The 17,500-nt window shown below is 44.8% G+C and overlaps 1 protein-coding gene across 1 annotated transcript in view; it reads right to left on the bottom strand.

Moving 5' to 3' along the window:
- LOC143300337 (FH1/FH2 domain-containing protein 3-like) overlaps window positions 1–17,500 on the bottom strand; it is a 120,193-nt gene that overhangs the window by 89,802 nt on the left and 12,891 nt on the right. The window contains exon 2 of the mRNA XM_076613938.1: window positions 1,932–2,182. Coding sequence (XP_076470053.1) covers window positions 1,932–2,182 — 251 coding nt within the window. The remainder of the gene's footprint in view (window positions 1–1,931; window positions 2,183–17,500) is intronic.

Here is a 17,500-nt window from a genome sequence, read left to right as displayed (position 1 = left end):
AATGGTGCAGAATCAGTATTCTAGTTGTTGTTTGTTTCTGGTTTTACGTCGTTGTTGTTGTTGCTGCTGCTGTTTTTTTTTTTTTTTGTTTTTCTCTCTTTTTTCTCTTTTACTTGTGTCTTTGCCCCATTTTCCGCAACTTCTCTCTCTGTCTCTCTCTCTCCCTCTCTCTCTCCCCCCCCCTCTCTCTCCCTCTCTTTATCCCTGTCCTTCTCTCTCTCTGTCTCTCCTCTCTCCCTCTCTCTCTCTCCCCTCCCCCCCTCTCTCTCCCTCTCTTTATCCCTGTCCTTCTCTCTCTCTGTCTCTCCTCTCTCTCTCTCTCTCCCCTCCCCCCCCCTCTCTCCCTCTCGTTATCCCTGTCCTTCTCTCTCTCTGTCTCTCCTCTCCCTCTCTGTCTCTCTCTCCCCTCCCCCCCCTCTCTCCCTCTCTTTATCCCTGTCCTTCTCTGTCTCTGTCTCTCCTCTCCCTCTCTGTCTCTCTCTCCCCTCCCCCCCCCTCTCTCCCTCTCTTTATCCCTGTCCTTCTCTGTCTCTGTCTCTCTCTCTCCCTCTCTCTCTCTCCCCCTCCCCCCTCTCTCCCTCTCTTTATCCCTGTCCTTCTCTCTCTCTGTCTCTCCTCTCTCCCTCTCTCTCTCTCCCCTCCCCCCCTCTCTCTCCCTCTCTTTATCCCTGTCCTTCTCTCTCTCTGTCTCTCCTCTCTCCCTCTCTCTCTCTCCCCTCCCCCCCCTCTCTCTCCCTCTCTTTATCCCTGTCCTTCTCTCTCTCTGTCTCTCCTCTCTCTCTCTCCCCTCCCCCCTCTCTCTCCCTCTCTTTATCCCTGTCCTTCTCTCTCTCTGTCTCTCCTCTCCCTCTCTCTCTCTCTCTCTCTCCCCTCCCCCCCTCTCTCTCCCTCTCTTTATCCCTGTCCTTCTCTCTCTCTGTCTCTCCTCTCCCTCTCTGTCTCTCTCTCTCCCCCCTCCCCCCCTCTCTCTCCCTCTCTTTATCCCTGTCCTTCTCTCTCTCTGTCTCTCCTCTCCCTCTCTGTCTCTCTCTCCCCCCCCCTCCCCCCCTCTCTCTCCCTCTCTTTATCCCTGTCCTTCTCTCTCTCTGTCTCTCCTCTCTCCCTCTCCCCTCCCCCCCCCTCTCTCTCCCTCTCTTTATCCCTGTCCTTCTCTCTCTCTGTCTCTCCTCTCCCTCTCCCTCTCTCTCTCTCCCCCCTCCCCCCCTCTCTCTCCCTCTCTTTATCCCTGTCCTTCTCTGTCTCTGTCTCTCCTCTCCCTCTCTGTCTCTCTCTCCCCCCCTCCCCCCCTCTCTCTCCCTCTCTTTATCCCTGTCCTTCCCTGTCTCTGTCTCTCCTCTCCCTCTCTCTCTCTCCCCCGCCCCCCTCTCTCCCTCTCTTTATCCCTGTCCTTCCCTGTCTCTGTCTCTCCTCTCCCTCTCTCTCTCTCCCCCGCCCCCCCCCCCTCTCTCTCCCTCTCTTTATCCCTGTCCTTCCCTGTCTCTGTCTCTCCTCTCCCTCTCTCTCTCTCCCCCGCCCCCCCCCCCTCTCTCCCTCTCTTTATCCCTGTCCTTCCCTGTCTCTGTCTCTCCTCTCCATTCGCCAACGTTGTACTTTATATATTAGCGTCATGTTTTAACTGGAGTAGATTACCTAGGAGCCATGGTCTATTTTCTGATTATGAATGGATAAATAAGTAAATAAATAATTGAATAAATAAATAAACACGAACTGGATTAAATAAAACATGAAAAGAACAGACCAGAACAAAATACAATTTCCGGGAAATGAGAGAATAAGGACACTTTACCTCTTTGTGTGGATATGAGTCTGGATATGAGTGTGTGATCGTGTGCGCTTACCTGCGCGCGTAAACAAACGTTCGTGCGTGCGTTTAAGTATACTTGTGCGTGTATGCATGCGTGTGTGCGTGTCTGCTGGTTCAGCCTACTCACCTGTCCCTCCCGAGCGAGCTCCTATCGAGGGACGGGTACCTGTAGTCAGTGCCGCCACCCCCATATCGCGAGGTGTCCATGGAGGAGGAGGCGAATTTCTTGATCTTGTCCATCACTGACGTGCTCCCCCCGTACCTTGGGGCGGGGTCGTAGCGGCTGTACCCGCTGCCACCGGTAGCCGGGGTCTTGTAGCTGCTGTACCCGTAAGAGCTACCCGACCCGTAGTGCCTGCCCGAGCTCATGTCGTACCTCTGGAGGTGGGGGAAAAACAGACAACAGACAGAAATATATATATGAATGAACTTGATTTCTGTATGAAGCGTAAATACTTCCACATTTACGTTATGTGTCCAGAGCGCCACCACACACACACACACACACACACAGAGAGAGAGAGAGAGAGAGAGAGAGAGAGAGAGAGAGAGAGAGAGAGAGAGAGAGAGAGAGAGAGAGAGAGAGAGAGAGGTGTCAAAGCACAAAGCAAGTCCGATAAAACATTATTTCGTCGTGCTTGTTATGTACGAAGTTTTTTTTATTTCTTTTTGCGAGTCGGTGTTTGGCATCAGGGAACACCACTGCAGAACCGGAGAGATTCAAAACAACAACAAAAATGATCAAAGACAAAGACATGTTTGAAAACCCGCGCATTGACACACAAGCCACAGACCTGGAGCTATCTAGTAAATAGTTCTGTGCGGCGCCCCAGTAACTCTTCGAAGAATAGGAGGAGGAGGAGGAGAAGAAGAAGAAGAAGAAGAAGAAGAAGAAGAAGAAGAAGTAGTAGTAGTAGTAGTAGTAGTAGTAGTAGTAGTAACAGTAGTAGTAGTAGTAGTAGAAGAACGACAACAAAAACAACAATGAACAGAAGAAGTAGAAGTTTGCAGATATGGGCACACACATAAAACGTCTGCAGAACGCGGAGTGGAAAGAACTATAAAAAAAAATTTAAAAAAAAGTTACATGTGTGCAAAAAAAGAAGAAAAAAAAAGAAAGGTGGACTTACTTGAAATGAGTCAGGTGAGCTGAGGTGGTTGAGGAGTTGTGGGTGTGATAAACAATGAAAGGAATGAATAAGGGCATTTCACATCCATGCCGCACGCACACGCCCACACACTAGAACGTTCGCTAACATAAAGTGCGCAAATACACACACGCACGCGCGCACCCACACACGCACACACTTACATACTTACAAACACACACACAGAGTTCTTTTCCATCAAAAATCACTCAATCGTCTTAAACCTCTTCCCTTCACTCTCTCTCTTCGTCATAACTAAAGCAGTTTCTTTCACCACCAATGACTCTACCGTTCTCATGAAATAACATAAGTTTGTTCCAGCTATAGTAAGTAGCCATTACAGTAAAAAAAAAAAAAAAAAAAAAAAAAAAAAGGATCGTCTCTTTTTCCATTGAAAATCATTCTCAAACCTTTAAAACATCTTCCCTTCATTCTCTCTCTTTCTTTGGCACAACGAAAGCAGTTTCTTTCACTACAAATGACTCTACCATTCTCATGAAAAAACACAAGTTTGTTTCAGCCAGTACAGTAAAAATATGGATCGTCGCCTGCCCCACTCCCCTCACACACTCATCCTCTCTCTCCCTCCTTCTTACCGCTCTCTCTCCCTCCACCCCCACTCTTCTCTTCCCTTCCCCCCCCCCATCCCACCTCTCTCTCACTCTCGCTCGCTCGCTTCCCCCCACCCCCTCCTCCGCTAGACCCCCTCCCCCCCTCCCCCCTCACCCCCATTTTTTTTCTTTTCTTTTTCGCGCAAATCCTCACGTCCATAAGACTACGACTGCGACTCTATTTTCAAGTGTGCTGATGGAAGCTGTCACCGACGTAGAAACGCAACCAATCACACCCCTTTACCATCCCCCATTTTCTCTCCACCCGTAAAGACACTAATGTGAGGAAGAAAGGGAAGAGAAAACTAAAGAACGCCGAAGAAGAAGAAAAAGAAGAAGGATGAGGAAGCAGAAGAAGAAGAAAAAGAAGAAGGATGAGGAAGCAGAAGAAGAAGAAAAAGAAGAAGGATGAGGAAGCAGAAGAAGAAGAAAAAGAAGAAGGATGAGGAAGCAGAAGAAGAAGATTGAGGAAACTAAAGAACGCAGAAGAAAACGAAGAAGAAGAAGAAGAAGAAGATGATGATGATGATGATGATGATGATGATGATGATGATGAAAAGAAGATTGAGGAAACTAAAGAACACAGAATAAGGCGAAGAAGAAGAAGAAGAAGAAGGATGAGGAAACAGAAGAAGAAGAAAAAGAAGAAGAAGATGAAGAATGAGGAAACTAAAGAACGCAGAAGAAGAAGCAGCAGCACAGGTGTGGTGCCAGCCAGCTAAATGTAGTTCACTTTGCACGTGTGAAGGGGATGGTGGTGAGAAGAGTGTGGGGGTGGCGGGGGTGGAGGGAGTGGGAGGCTTGACTCTTGACAACTCTTGAGTTTTCCACAACCATTTGTAATAAAATGGACGGAGATAAGAGAGATGGGGAGAGACGTAGTGAGCGCGGGCACGGAGATTAGAGAGATGGGGAGAGACGTAGTGAGCGCGGGCACGGAGATTAGAGAGATGGGGACAGACGTAGTGAGCGCGGGCACGGAGATAAGAGAGATGGGGAGAGACGTAGTGAGCGCGGGCACGGAGATTAGAGAGATGGGGAGAGACGTAGAGGGCGCGGGCACGGAGATTAGAGAGATGGGGAGAGACGTAGTGAGCGCGGGCACGGAGATAAGAGAGATGCGGAGAGACGTAGTGAGCGCGGGCACGGAGATTAGAGAGATGGGGAGAGACGTAGTGAGCGCGGGCACGGAGATTAGAGAGATGGGGAGAGACGTAGAGAGCGCGGGCACGGAGATAAGAGAGATGGGGAGAGACGTAGAGAGCGCGGGCACGAAGGAACTCAGTTTTTTTAAGATGTAAAAAGGTATAGGCACACTTGGCTTGTCTTCATCTTGCCCTCAAAAAAGGGAAAATTAATAAATACGCAATGCAAAGGCATTGCATTAGACAGACAAATTTCAAATTATGTATAAGAAAATGAACAAAAACAACAACAGTATAAATGCATGTATAACTATCATTTACAAGAGAGACAGACAGACAGACAGACAGACAGACAGACAGACAGGCAGGCAGACAGGCACAGAGACAGAGACAGACTGAGACAGAGTGTCTTTGAGAGACAGGGATAGGCAGACACACAGAAAAAGAGTGTATTTTCGTTGATAAGACAAGCACTTGAATTCCGTTTACATCCAGTGATTACTTTTTTGTCCACTGTATTCAGATGAATATATGGAAAAACAATCACGAGGGATTCAGTAGGAAAACAATAAAAAGTGTGTGTGTGTGTGTGTGTGTGTGTGTGTGTGTGTGTGTGTGTGTGTGTGTGTGTGTAGTGCCAGAAACAACCAAAGAACGTTGAGGCAGGTAAACGACAACAGGAAGGAAGTTTCTGCGTAAGTGCGTGGCAGTTGTCTGAATGCGTTTTTCTTCTTTATTTCTTCTTTGTTTTATTTGCACACACACACACACACACACACACACACACACACACACACACACACACACACACACGTGTATATGTTGTGCCAATTTTGCCTTGTCGGTGTAAACGAACGCACAATCTGAAGCCAGTCATAATAAAACTGAACAAGATATAGCTGATGGGGAGTGATGGCCTAGAAGTAATGCGTCCGCCTAGGAATCGAGAGAATCTGAGCGCGCTAGTTCGAATCACGGCTCAGCCGCCGATATTTTCTCCCCCTCCACTAGACCTTGAGTGGTGGTCTGGACGCTAGTCATTCGGATGAGACGATAAACCGAGGTCCCGTGTGCAGTATGCATTTTGCGCACGTAAAAAGAAAGCGAGGCAGAAGAAAGATAATGGAGTCTCTGCAATTACCTTTTGGTCAAAGAAAATGTTGAAGCATTGGAGTAAAGGTATGGGAGATGGTATTAGTAGTGATGTGTGTTTTGGGAACACTCTGAGATGGACTTTCCACACTGGGCGGAGGGGAGGGGTTGCATTTTGGGTTTTTTGTTTGGGATGTTGGTTTGGTTTTGTTTTTGTTTTTTTTTTTTTTTTTTTTTTTGTCTGGAAATGACGAAAAATGTTCGTGTGATGGTGAGGGAAAGAGGGTATGGATGTCCAGTTAGGATGTGCGTGAGAGAGTGAGAAGGTAGAGAGAGAGAGAGAAAGAGAGAGACAGAGACAGAGACAGTGACACAGAGAGAGAGAGAGAGAGAGAGAGAGAGAGTGTGAGTGTGTGTGTGTGTGTGTGTGTGTGTGTGTGTGTGTGCGGTGTAGCTATGGATAGGTGATCGATAAAGTTATAGATAATTATGTAAATGAAATAATATAATAATATTATAATATTACAGATAATATAATAATGTAAACAAACGTGTAAATAAATACATCAAAATAAATAAAAAGATGAACAAATAATTGAGCGTTTTATCTGATTCCTCTGTTCGTATAAAAAAATTTAAAAAAAACAAGAAAAAGAAGAACTACGACTATCAATATCACTCGGTCTATGTTGACATTGACGTTGCTCATAAATCCTTTAACTTGTCCACAGACTGGAATGCACAGTATACTCGTTTTTGTTTGTTTTTTGTTTGTTGTTGATTTTTTGTTTGTTGTTGTTTTGTTGTTTGTTTGTTTGTTTGTTTTTCCCAATTCCAGAGACTTCCTTTGCTGATAAGTCTTACAATAGTAATTTCATAAGCGGTTCAGATGTAACTGAGCGATTAAATCAAAACAAAACAACACAGTACATAACACGCACCTGAAAAGAAACGTGTGAATTCCTCCATGAACACTTCTACACAGTGACAACCAATACTGTTTCAAACGAAGAAGGTTTTTGCAGCAGCACCAGTAGCAAAAATAGCCTCACCGACTGGAGGTAGAAGAAAATGAAGAAGAAGAAGAAGAAGAAAGTAGGCTAAATCCAGTACTGACAACCACGAAATTTTTCTACTGTTGTCTCGCGACTCTTGTGGCCCCCACAGGTAAAACTCGACTGAGGCTGAGGAGCAGGGGGGAAGCGAGCACAACGGCTGATGGAGGAACACTCACTGGGCTGAGTCATGGCCAGGTAGATTTCCAAAACATACACAAAAACAACTCCCCTCCTCTTTGCTTAGCTTCTGTCTTCTACACACGGCGCACATGATGCGCGCGCACGTGCGCAACACGCGCCGTGACAGGGGCTCCGGCGGGAGGAGGAAGGAGGGAGGTGGGGGACGGGGGGGGCGGGGGGGGGGGGGGTGCACGGAAGGTCCCGGCGTTTGACTGCAGAGATTTTAAACAGGTTACTTGGATGGACCTACTCGCAGAAGTTTCAACAGCCCAAGGGAAGGGAAAGGTGAGACGAGGAGATTTTAAGCAGGCGACTTTTGAGTCAAACAAGAGGAGGGTGAGACGAGGAGATTCTAAACAGGCGACTTTTGAGTCAAACATTGGGAAGGTGAGATGGAGACATTTTTAAAAGGCATTTGAAAAAAAAAGAGTAAATAATGAGTGAAATTAGACGGGCGTCTGCGAAGGAGTGTGTGTGTGTGTGTGAGAGAGAGAGAGAGAGAGAGAGAGAGAGAGAGAGGGGGGGGGTGTAGATGGGAGTAACAGCAAACGGAGGAAACAATTAAAGCGCAATAACGATAACTGCACCAAAGCGTGTACATACAAGTCTGCACACTGCTTAAGAAAATACTTGAAACATGCAGCTTCGTCATCCGGTTTGCGTGGACTGGAGTACACTTCTGTTCAATTTCAAACAGACATAGCATTAGTCAATTTTGTGCTCTGTAATATCAGTCTGTATTGAAGCAACCGTCTTTCGGAAGAAACAGTCACTCAGACTAGTAACCAACTCATCAAGTGACTAACCAACCAACCAACTAATGAACTGACTGACTGACTAACTCACCGACTAATTCCGCAGTGCAATGTATGTAGCTGCCTGCTGTTTTGCAGTCGCCTTGGCAATAGTTGTAGATCTCACTTTGTTAGTTTATCTCAGTCTCCATGTGTGTTAAAACGCTGGAATCAGCTAAGGAGGGACGGAGAACATGGATTAATAAACTGTTCTTTACTTTGTTTCCTTTCCCTCATTTTTTCTTGAAAGAAATAGCAGCTTTATCAACCAGCGTGTGTGACTGCATGAACGATACATATCAACTGTGGTGGGTGATTTGTTGCACTTAATTCTTTATTTCAGTGCATTGCTGATTAGGCAGAAAAACAACTACAACTAATTAATGTACAATACAGCCCCAACTGCATTGTGTTGTATGTACAAAATAAAAGAACAACAGACCAATGATTGACATCTTAAAACAATGCACGAATAAAGAACTTTTGGGTTCATTCATACGGGATCAGAAGAAGAGAAAGAGTCAGGGAAACAGATGCAGAGATAACGATATCGATTACGATGAGTTAATCACGAAAAGGGCCCATTTAAAGTTGGTAATTTACCATAAACAGTATTTGCCAAGCACATGTTAACCACATACAGTCACATGTACTCATACATGCTGTCACTTCATAACAGTGTACCTTCCTTTGAAGGACTTGTAAATAGACAGTGCAAACTTTTGAATCATGACTTCAGTTTTTCACTTTAACAGAGGAGAGACAGAGACAGAGATGGGAAGGGAGAGAGAGAGGGGTTGAGAGGGAGAGAGGTAGAGAACAGAATGATGAGGAATGGGCAAAGGTTCGCAAATAGGAAAAAAACAATGAAAGGGAGAAAATGAAGCGAACATCGTCATTAAGGAAAAATCCAAACAAACAAAAAACCAGCTGTAACAGCCAACTCTGGAGGCTTACTCAACAGCATCTGAGGTCCACATGTCACTTCCTCTTTTTGATATCCGAGGTGTAATCCCCCCCATCCCCCGATCCCTTCCCTAACCTATTCCCCATCCTCTGACAATGATGGAACGTGGTCGACAATCCACTAGTCGGTTCATTCTAAAAATAGAAACGCCTCAACGAAATAACACGCATGTGTGAACAACAGCACGGCGGTGTTGAGTGAGTGCCATTGTGTGTGTACACGTTGTGTGTGTACACGTTGTATTGTGTGTGTACACGTTGTGTGTGTACACGTTGTGTGTGTACACGTTGTATTGTGTGTGTACACGTTGTGTGTGTACACGTTGTGTGTGTACACGTTGTGTGTGTACACGTTGTGCTGCTATCTATTCGTTTGTTGCTGTTTCTTTGTCTCTGTGTATCTGTGTCTGTCTTCAAACATGCGCGAGCGTCTGCGGGCGCCTGTTCCGTGCATGTGGGTGCAAACATCTGAAGGGTTGTCAACTTGCCAAAGTGCATGAAAAGTAAATTTAGCTACAAAAAAGAAAAGTAAATTTAGCTACAAAAAAGAAAACGCACAAAAGGACAGAGAAACTGGGTTCCCAGTTAAAAAAAACAACACCAAACAAACAAAAAGAACACTTGTTTTTCGTCGGCCTTGTGTGCAGTCAAGCTAGGATCCTGACGTAAGCTATGTTGTTGCTTTTTTTGTTTTGTTTTTCATGTGTTAGTACCGTCAATTCTGATTATTTCCGTCATCTGTACATCGGAAAGGTATTTGGGTTTCCTCTGGGTTGCTCTGCTTTGTTTTCCTTTATATATATTTATTTTTTTTTTTTTTTAATTCAGTTTCACTTATCTTTTTCTTTCTTTTTCTTTTCTTTTTTTTCCCTGAAGCGAAACGACTACAGAAGTGAACTTATGGACGTCAAGTGCATTCTGAATGCAATTTAGGAAAGGGAACTCTGTTGTTTATTGACGTTTGATGGCGTTTTCAAAATGGCGCATAACGAAAAAGTTTTATTTAAAAAAAAAAAAAAAGAAAGAAAAAGATAAAGGAAGCATAAGCATCTAACCAACTCTGGAGTTTCGCGCGCACACGCATCAGTAAAATACACACGTTTTAGGAAACGTCAACGTGCGTTAACAGTGTCTTGAGTCCACCCTAAAGAAAACGACACTCATCATTATCATTATCATTATCACTGATAGTACAAAAAAGCGCTTAGTCCACCCTAAAGAAAACCACACTCATCTCTATCATTATCATTATCACTGATGGTACAAAAAAGCGCTTAGTCCACCCTAAAGAAAACCACACTCATCTCTATCATTATCATTATCACTGATAGTACAAAAAAGCACTTAGTCCACCCTAAAGAAAACCACACTCATCTCTATCATTATCATTATCACTGATAGTACAAGAAAGCGCTTAGTCCACCCTAAAGAAAACCACACTCATCTCTATCATTATCATTATCACTGATAGTACAAAAAAGCGCTTAGTCCACCCTAAAGAAAACGACACTCATCTCTATCATTATCATTATCACTGATAGTACAAGAAAGCGCTTAGTCCACCCTAAAGAAAACGACACTCATCTCTATCATTATCATAATCACTGATAGTACAAAAAAGCGCTTAGTCCACCCTAAAGAAAACCACACTCATCTCTATCATTATCATTATCACTGATAGTACAAAAAAGCGCTTAGTCCACCCTAAAGAAAACCACACTCATCTCTATCATTATCATTATCACTGATAGTACAAAAAAGCACTTAGTCCACCCTAAAGAAAACCACACTCATCTCTATCATTATCATTATCACTGATAGTACAAGAAAGCGCTTAGTCCACCCTAAAGAAAACCACACTCATCTCTATCATTATCATTATCACTGATAGTACAAAAAAGCGCTTAGTCCACCCTAAAGAAAACCACACTCATCTCTATCATTATCATTATCACTGATAGTACAAGAAAGCGCTTAGTCCACCCTAAAGAAAACCACACTCATCTCTATCATTATCATTATCACTGATAGTACAAAAAAGCGCTTAGTCCACCCTAAAGAAAACCACACTCATCTTTATCATTATCATTATCACTGATAGTACAAGAAAGCGCTTAGTCCACCCTAAAGAAAACCACACTCATCTCTATCATTATCATTATCACTGATAGTACAAAAAAGCGCTTAGTCCACCCTAAAGAAAACCACACTCATCTTTATCATTATCATTATCACTGATAGTACAAAAAAGCGCTTAGTCCACCCTAAAGAAAACGACACTCATCTTTATCATTATCATTATCACTGATGGTACAAAAAAGCGCTTAGTCCACCCTAAAGAAAACGACACTCATCTCTATCATTATCATTATCACTGATAGTACAAAAAAGCGCTTAGTCCACCCTAAAGAAAACCACACTCATCTCTATCATTATCATTATCACTGATAGTACAAAAAAGCGCTAAGTCCACCCTAAAGAAAACGACACTCATCATTATCATTATCATCATCATTATCATTGATAGTACAAAAAAGCGCTTAGTCCACCCTAAAGAAAACGACACTCATCATTATCATTATCATCATCATTATCATTATCACTGATGGTACAAAAAAGCGCTTAGTCCACCCTAAAGAAAACGACACTCATCATTATCATTATCATCATCATTATCATTATCACTGATAGTACAAAAAAGCGCTTAGTTCACCCTAAAGAAAACAACACTCATCATTATCATTGTCATCATCATTATCATTATCACTGATAGTACAAAAACTGAAACTGAAAGCGCTTAGTCCACCTTAAAGAAAACACTCATCATTATCATTATCATTATAACTGATAGTACAAACAAGCGCTTAATCCACCCTAAAGAAAACAACACTCATCATTATCATTATCATTATCACTGATAGTACAAAAGCGCTTAGTTAAGGGTAGAGGTCCCCTTGTCTTTCACGGTTTGGAGGACAGTGACATATTCAGTTTTTACAGCTTGGCACAGGCAGGTTGAACTCAATCTTCTTCTTCCACCGTTTCAGACTTCCCCGACTGAAGTCAGGTGGCCTTTCCCTTCACACCTGGGTGCAGTCCAGAAAACCGGGGTAGAGTGCCTTTCCCGAGAACGCAACACCATGCTGAAACGGGGCCTCGAAATCTGACGACTGGGGAAAACTGGATCCCAGAGTCCAACGCCCAACCAATTTTGCGACGGTAGTCCCCTCCCCACCTACCCCACCCCCCATAAGGGGGAACTGCACAGTGCTAATTCAGGTATTGTCACGGCGAAATTTAAAAAAAATTGTACAGTTTGTGATGAGATGTACCGCACGTGCAACATAAGTAAAACGTCCAAATTCTGACGCAAATTCGACTTTCCCTTTCTTTTTCCATTCGCTTTCTCCCCGCGTAATGACTGACCCCCCCCCCCCCCCCCCCCCCCCCCCCCCCTCACATATCGTATTGCTTTTCCCTCCAGAAAACCACTGAGGCCCTACCAAGGATGCAAACTTTACTCTGGTGAATAATGTAAAAGCGAGAAAACAAAGTAATGCGGGTGTACCATAATTACGCGTGCCAACGTTGCTAATTACTGATTCAGATTTTTCTATACTACTTGTGACAGCCAGCCAGCCAAACAAACTAACTGATACCTAACCGACTCATCCGGGACAGAACCTTGGAAGTGTTCAGTCTGTTGTTTTCCATGGAACACGAAAACAATGCGCATAAAAAATTATATATAAAAAAACAAACAAACAAAGGAAAAAAAAGACAAGGCGACTTTTTCCCGTTTAATTTAAACAGCTTTGCCAAGACTGCTTCTGTTGTTACTGCTGTTATTGTTGTTGATAATATGTCTTTTTTCCATTGTGGCAAAGAAGCCGACTTTATTTTCAGTTACACTCAAAGACCGATTATAAAATTTACTCTTGTGCGAGTGTGTCTGTGTCTGCCTCTGTTATGTGTGCATGCGTGCGCGCACGCTCGCAACTGTGTGGGTGTGTGTGTGTGGGTGTGTGTGTGAGTGCATGCCTGCATGCGTGCGTATGAATGTGTGTGTGCCCTTGCGCGTCAGTGAACTGTGTGTGCGTGTATGCATCCGCGCGTCTGCATACCCTCTGGCAACCAAATGACTCTTTTTCGTTGCCAACAAAGCCTAAAAATAGTGAGGAAAAGGGCTGGGTGAGGTTGCAACAAAGTTCCTAGTTGTTGTTGTTGCAAGCCCTGAATTTACTTCATTGTGCATACCGTAAAGAGCAACAGACAGTAAGACGCAACAGACTTAACCTATTTCCCTAACCCTTCTACTGGTATCTGTAGTTCTCCTCCCTGTTGTGTCTGCACTTCTACTCTCTTTCTTTCTTTCTGACTCTTCTCCATTGCCTCTCCTTTCTTTTCCGTCTGCAGACATGTTCGTGTATGCCTGTGCGTGTGTGTGTATGTGTGCGCTTACAAGTGTGTATATGTATGTGTTTTTTTGTGTGTTTCGTGTGTGTGTGTGTGTGTGTGTGTGTGTGTGTGTGAGTGCGCGTGCGCGCGTGCTTGCGTGCGTATTTGTATGATAGTGCGTGTGTATGTTTATGTGTGACTGTGTGTCTGTGTGCGCGTGCACGAGCGTGTGAGCGTGCGCACGTGTGTGTCCATCTGTCCACCAGTGTTCTCTTTTCATTTTATTAACGACTCCGGCTCCACCAGTAACTCCCGACATTTAAAATGAAGACACTAGCTAATTCCCTCCAGTTGTGTACAAAACAGCTTATTCTTCCCCCCCCCCCCCCTTGCATAGATGGGTTATATTTTCTCTGCAACATCATCACCAAACAGCTTATTCTTTTTTCCCCCTTACATAGAAGGGTTATATTTTCTCTGCAACATCATCACCAAACAGCTTATTCTTTTTCCCCCCTTACATAGAAGGGTTATATTTTCTCTGCAACATCATCACCAAACAGCTTATTCTTTTTCCCCCCTTACATAGATGGGTTATATTTTCTCTGCAACATCATCACCAAACAGCTTATTCTTTTTCCCCCCTTACATAGATGGGTTATATTTTCTCTGCAACATCATCACCAAACAGCTTATTTATCTCATCCCCAGTACACAGCACCCTTGTACAGAAGCACCGAACGAAACCGGTGTAACAGGGCAGGGGGGGGGGGCAAACTGGGGTAGCCATTGCTGGCCCTCCCACCCCCAACTTTCCATTATAACTCAACGAAAGCGAAAGTAGGGCAGTTCTACTTTGATACCTTGTACTGATTTTAACTGGGCGGGATTTACCACGTGGGACCAACATTTTAAGCTGGCCTAGAAGGACTCCCGCGTCCATTACGAGGGAGGTTAAAACGAGGTGGGAGGCAATTCCGACCACTTGAAGTTTACCCCCGAGGGTAATTCCTTGCTAGTCTGAACACGGACCCCGGGATTGATAGCCGAATGCTAAAAGCGTTGGACTTTCAATCTGAGGGTCCCGCGTTCGAATCTCGGTAACGGCACCTGGGTGGATATTTTTCTACCCCCCCCCCCCCCCTCCCGGTCAACATATATACAGACCTGTTTGTGCCTGAACCCCCTATGTGTGTATACACACGGAGCAGATCAAATATACACGTCAAAGATCCTGTAATCCATGTCAGCGTTCGGTGAGTTATGGAAACAAGAACGTACCCAGCATGCACACCCCGAAAACGGAATATGGCTGCCTACATGGCGGGGTAAATAACCAAAAACTGTCATACACGTGAAATATTACATGTCTGCCTGAGCGTGTATGTGTGCCTGAGTGAACCCTGATTGAACGAACAAAGAAACGAATGATGAGCGCCCAACGGCAGCTGTCGGTCGGCTCTACCCAAGCAGGCAGCCTGTTGTGCAAACGACCCCGTGTTTGTAAAGCGCTTAGAGCTTGGTCTCAGACCGAGGATAGGCGCTATGTAAGCATCTATAATCAGTCATCATTCATTGATCTGGGCAAGCCAGATTTGACTCAGGAGTAAAAACCCAAGGGGTAGGGAGTATGAAGAGGCTTCTACACCGGTACTGGGTGACCGGAGACCGGAACAAAATAATGCTTACGCAGGAAGAGATGCAACTCAGGTGAACGTGATGGGTGCAGCACGCACGCGCGGGCGCGTGCCATTATTCATGGGTAAGATGCATGGAAGTAAGAAGGATCGTCGAGGCGTGCGCGTGGGTCGGCTGGATGTGAAGTTTCGTTGAGCGCGGAGTTCAACAGTTCTATCTGTTGTCGCGCGCTATTTTGGTTGTCACGTATGTTTCATATCTTTCATCTTCTCTCTCTTTATTACCATCCGGCTCTCTCTCTCTCTCTCTCTCTCTCTCTCTCTCTCTCTCTCTCTCTCTCTCTCTTTCCGGAGAAAAAGAACCTCAAGGAGATGGTAGTGTAGCTGACTCTCTTCGTTTTTTATGATGATTTTGAAATCTTGCTTCGTTGTGAAACAGTTTGTGTGGATCATTATCAGGTTGATATGTTTGCCATATGATACACAACACGAATATCGTTTTCAAAATCACCCATCTGTGCGTCTGAATATCTATCTATCTATCTATCTATCTATCTATCTATCTGTCTGTCTGTCTATCTATCTATCTATCTATCTGTCTATCTATCTATCTATCTATCTATCTATCTGTCTATCTATCTATCTGTCTATCTATCTATCTATCTATCTATCTGACCATTCTTCTGTCTGTCTATTTTTCTGTCTGTCGAGAGAGATGGCGAGAGAGACAGAGACAGTGAGACACACACACACACACACACACACACACACACACACACACACACACACACACACAGTGAGAGACAGAGAGGGTGTGTGTGTTGGGGTCTTGATTTGCACATCTTCTGATTATACTCTATCGTTCTGGTTATATTCTCTCTCTCTCTCTCTCTCTCTCTCTCTCTCTTCGTTCTGCTTATACTGTTACCTTCCTTCCCAGCATCTCATCCCCTCTTACCCCTACCCCCCACCCCTTCCCCCCACACCACTCCCCCACCGTTGAATACTGCAGAGCACTCCACGTGGAACACTTCTGCTACTGCACGAGCGAACTGTATCTGCCCCACTCCCACCTCCACCCCACTCACTCACCCCCACCTTTCATCTGCCCTCCAGCCAGCCAGCAGCCACTTCAAACGTCGTTCCCTCACAGCCTGCACAGGTAACCTCCCCTGACTGGTCGTTTAACGCCTCAAGTGTGCGTGGGTTGGGTGGGGGAGGAAGAAGAGGATGTGGAAGAAACGAGGAGGAGGAGAAGAGGATGTGGAAGAAACGAGGAGGAGGAGAAGAGGATGTGGAAGAAACGAGGAGGAGGAGAAGAGGATGTGGAAGAATAAGGAGGAGGATGAAGAAGATGAGGATTTGGAAGAAGGAGGATGAGGATGTGGAAGAACGAGGAGGAGGAGGAAGAAGAAGAGGATTTGGAAGAACATGGAGGAGGAGGAAGAAAAAGAGGATTTTGAAGAACGAGGAGGAGAAGGAGAATGTGGAAGAACGAGAAGGAAGAGGAGGAGGAAGAAGAGGATTTGGAAGAACGAGAAGGAGGAAGAGGAGGAAGAAGAGGATTTGGAAGAACGCGGAGGAGAAGGAAGAAAAAGAGGATTTGGAAAAAACGAGGAGGAAGAGGATGTGGAAGAACGAGGAGGAAGAAGAGGATGTGGAAGAACGAGGAGGAAGAAGAGGATGTGGAAGAACGAGGAGGAGGAGGAGGACATGGAAGAACGACGGAGAGGAAGAAAGGAAGATGTGAAAGAAAGAGGATGATGATGAAGAGAATGTGGAAGAACGGGGAAGAGGAGGGAAAGGAAGGTAGAAAGAAGGGGAGGAGGAGGAAATGATGATGATGATGATGATGATATACTGATCACAGACGATGTTGACACGAATAATACGATAACGACAATGACGGTGATGACGATGATGAAAGCAACGATGGTTAAAGACCACATCATCGAAGACTAAGAAGAAGAGGGGGAGGAGGACGACGACAACATCAACAACAATGACAATAAGAACAAGAAGAAGAAGGAGAACAGCAAGAAGAAGAGAAAGAAGAAAAAGAAGAAGAGGAGGAAGAAGAATATGATGACTGTGATCAAAGAGATGCAAACGACGACCATTCCGACAAACGTCAGCAACAGTCAGGAGAAGACGAAGTTGGGAGAGAAAGACTGTGAGGAGGAAGAGAGAAGAGTGGTGAGAGGAAGAGAATGTGAGGAGGAAGAGAGAAGAGTGATGAGAGGAAGAGAATGTGAGGAGGAAGAGAGAAGAGTGGTGAGAGAAAGACTGTGAGGAGGAAGAGAGAAGAGGGATGAGAGGAAGAGAATGTGAGGAGGAAGAGAGAAGTGGTGAGAGAAAGACTGTGAGGAGGAAGAGAGAAGAGGGATGAGAGGAAGAGAATGTGAGGAGGAAGAGAGAAGAGTGGTGAGAGGAAGAGAATGTGAGGAGGAAGAGAGAAGAGTGGTGAGAGAAAGACTGTGAGGAGGAAGAGAGAAGAGGGATGAGAGGAAGAGAATGTGAGGAGGAAGAGAGAAGTGGTGAGAGAAAGACTGTGAGGAGGAAGAGAGAAGAGGGATGAGAGGAAGAGAATGTGAGGAGGAAGAGAGAAGAGTGGTGAGAGGAAGAGAATGTGAGGAGGAAGAGAGAAGAGGGATGAGAGAAAGACTG

The sequence above is a fragment of the Babylonia areolata genome, chromosome 26 (genome assembly GCF_041734735.1).
Source record: "Babylonia areolata isolate BAREFJ2019XMU chromosome 26, ASM4173473v1, whole genome shotgun sequence".
NCBI classification, from domain to species: Eukaryota; Metazoa; Mollusca; class Gastropoda; order Neogastropoda; family Buccinidae; genus Babylonia; species Babylonia areolata.
Note: the sequence above shows the minus strand (reverse complement) of the source record. Positions and strands in the feature narration are given on the sequence as shown.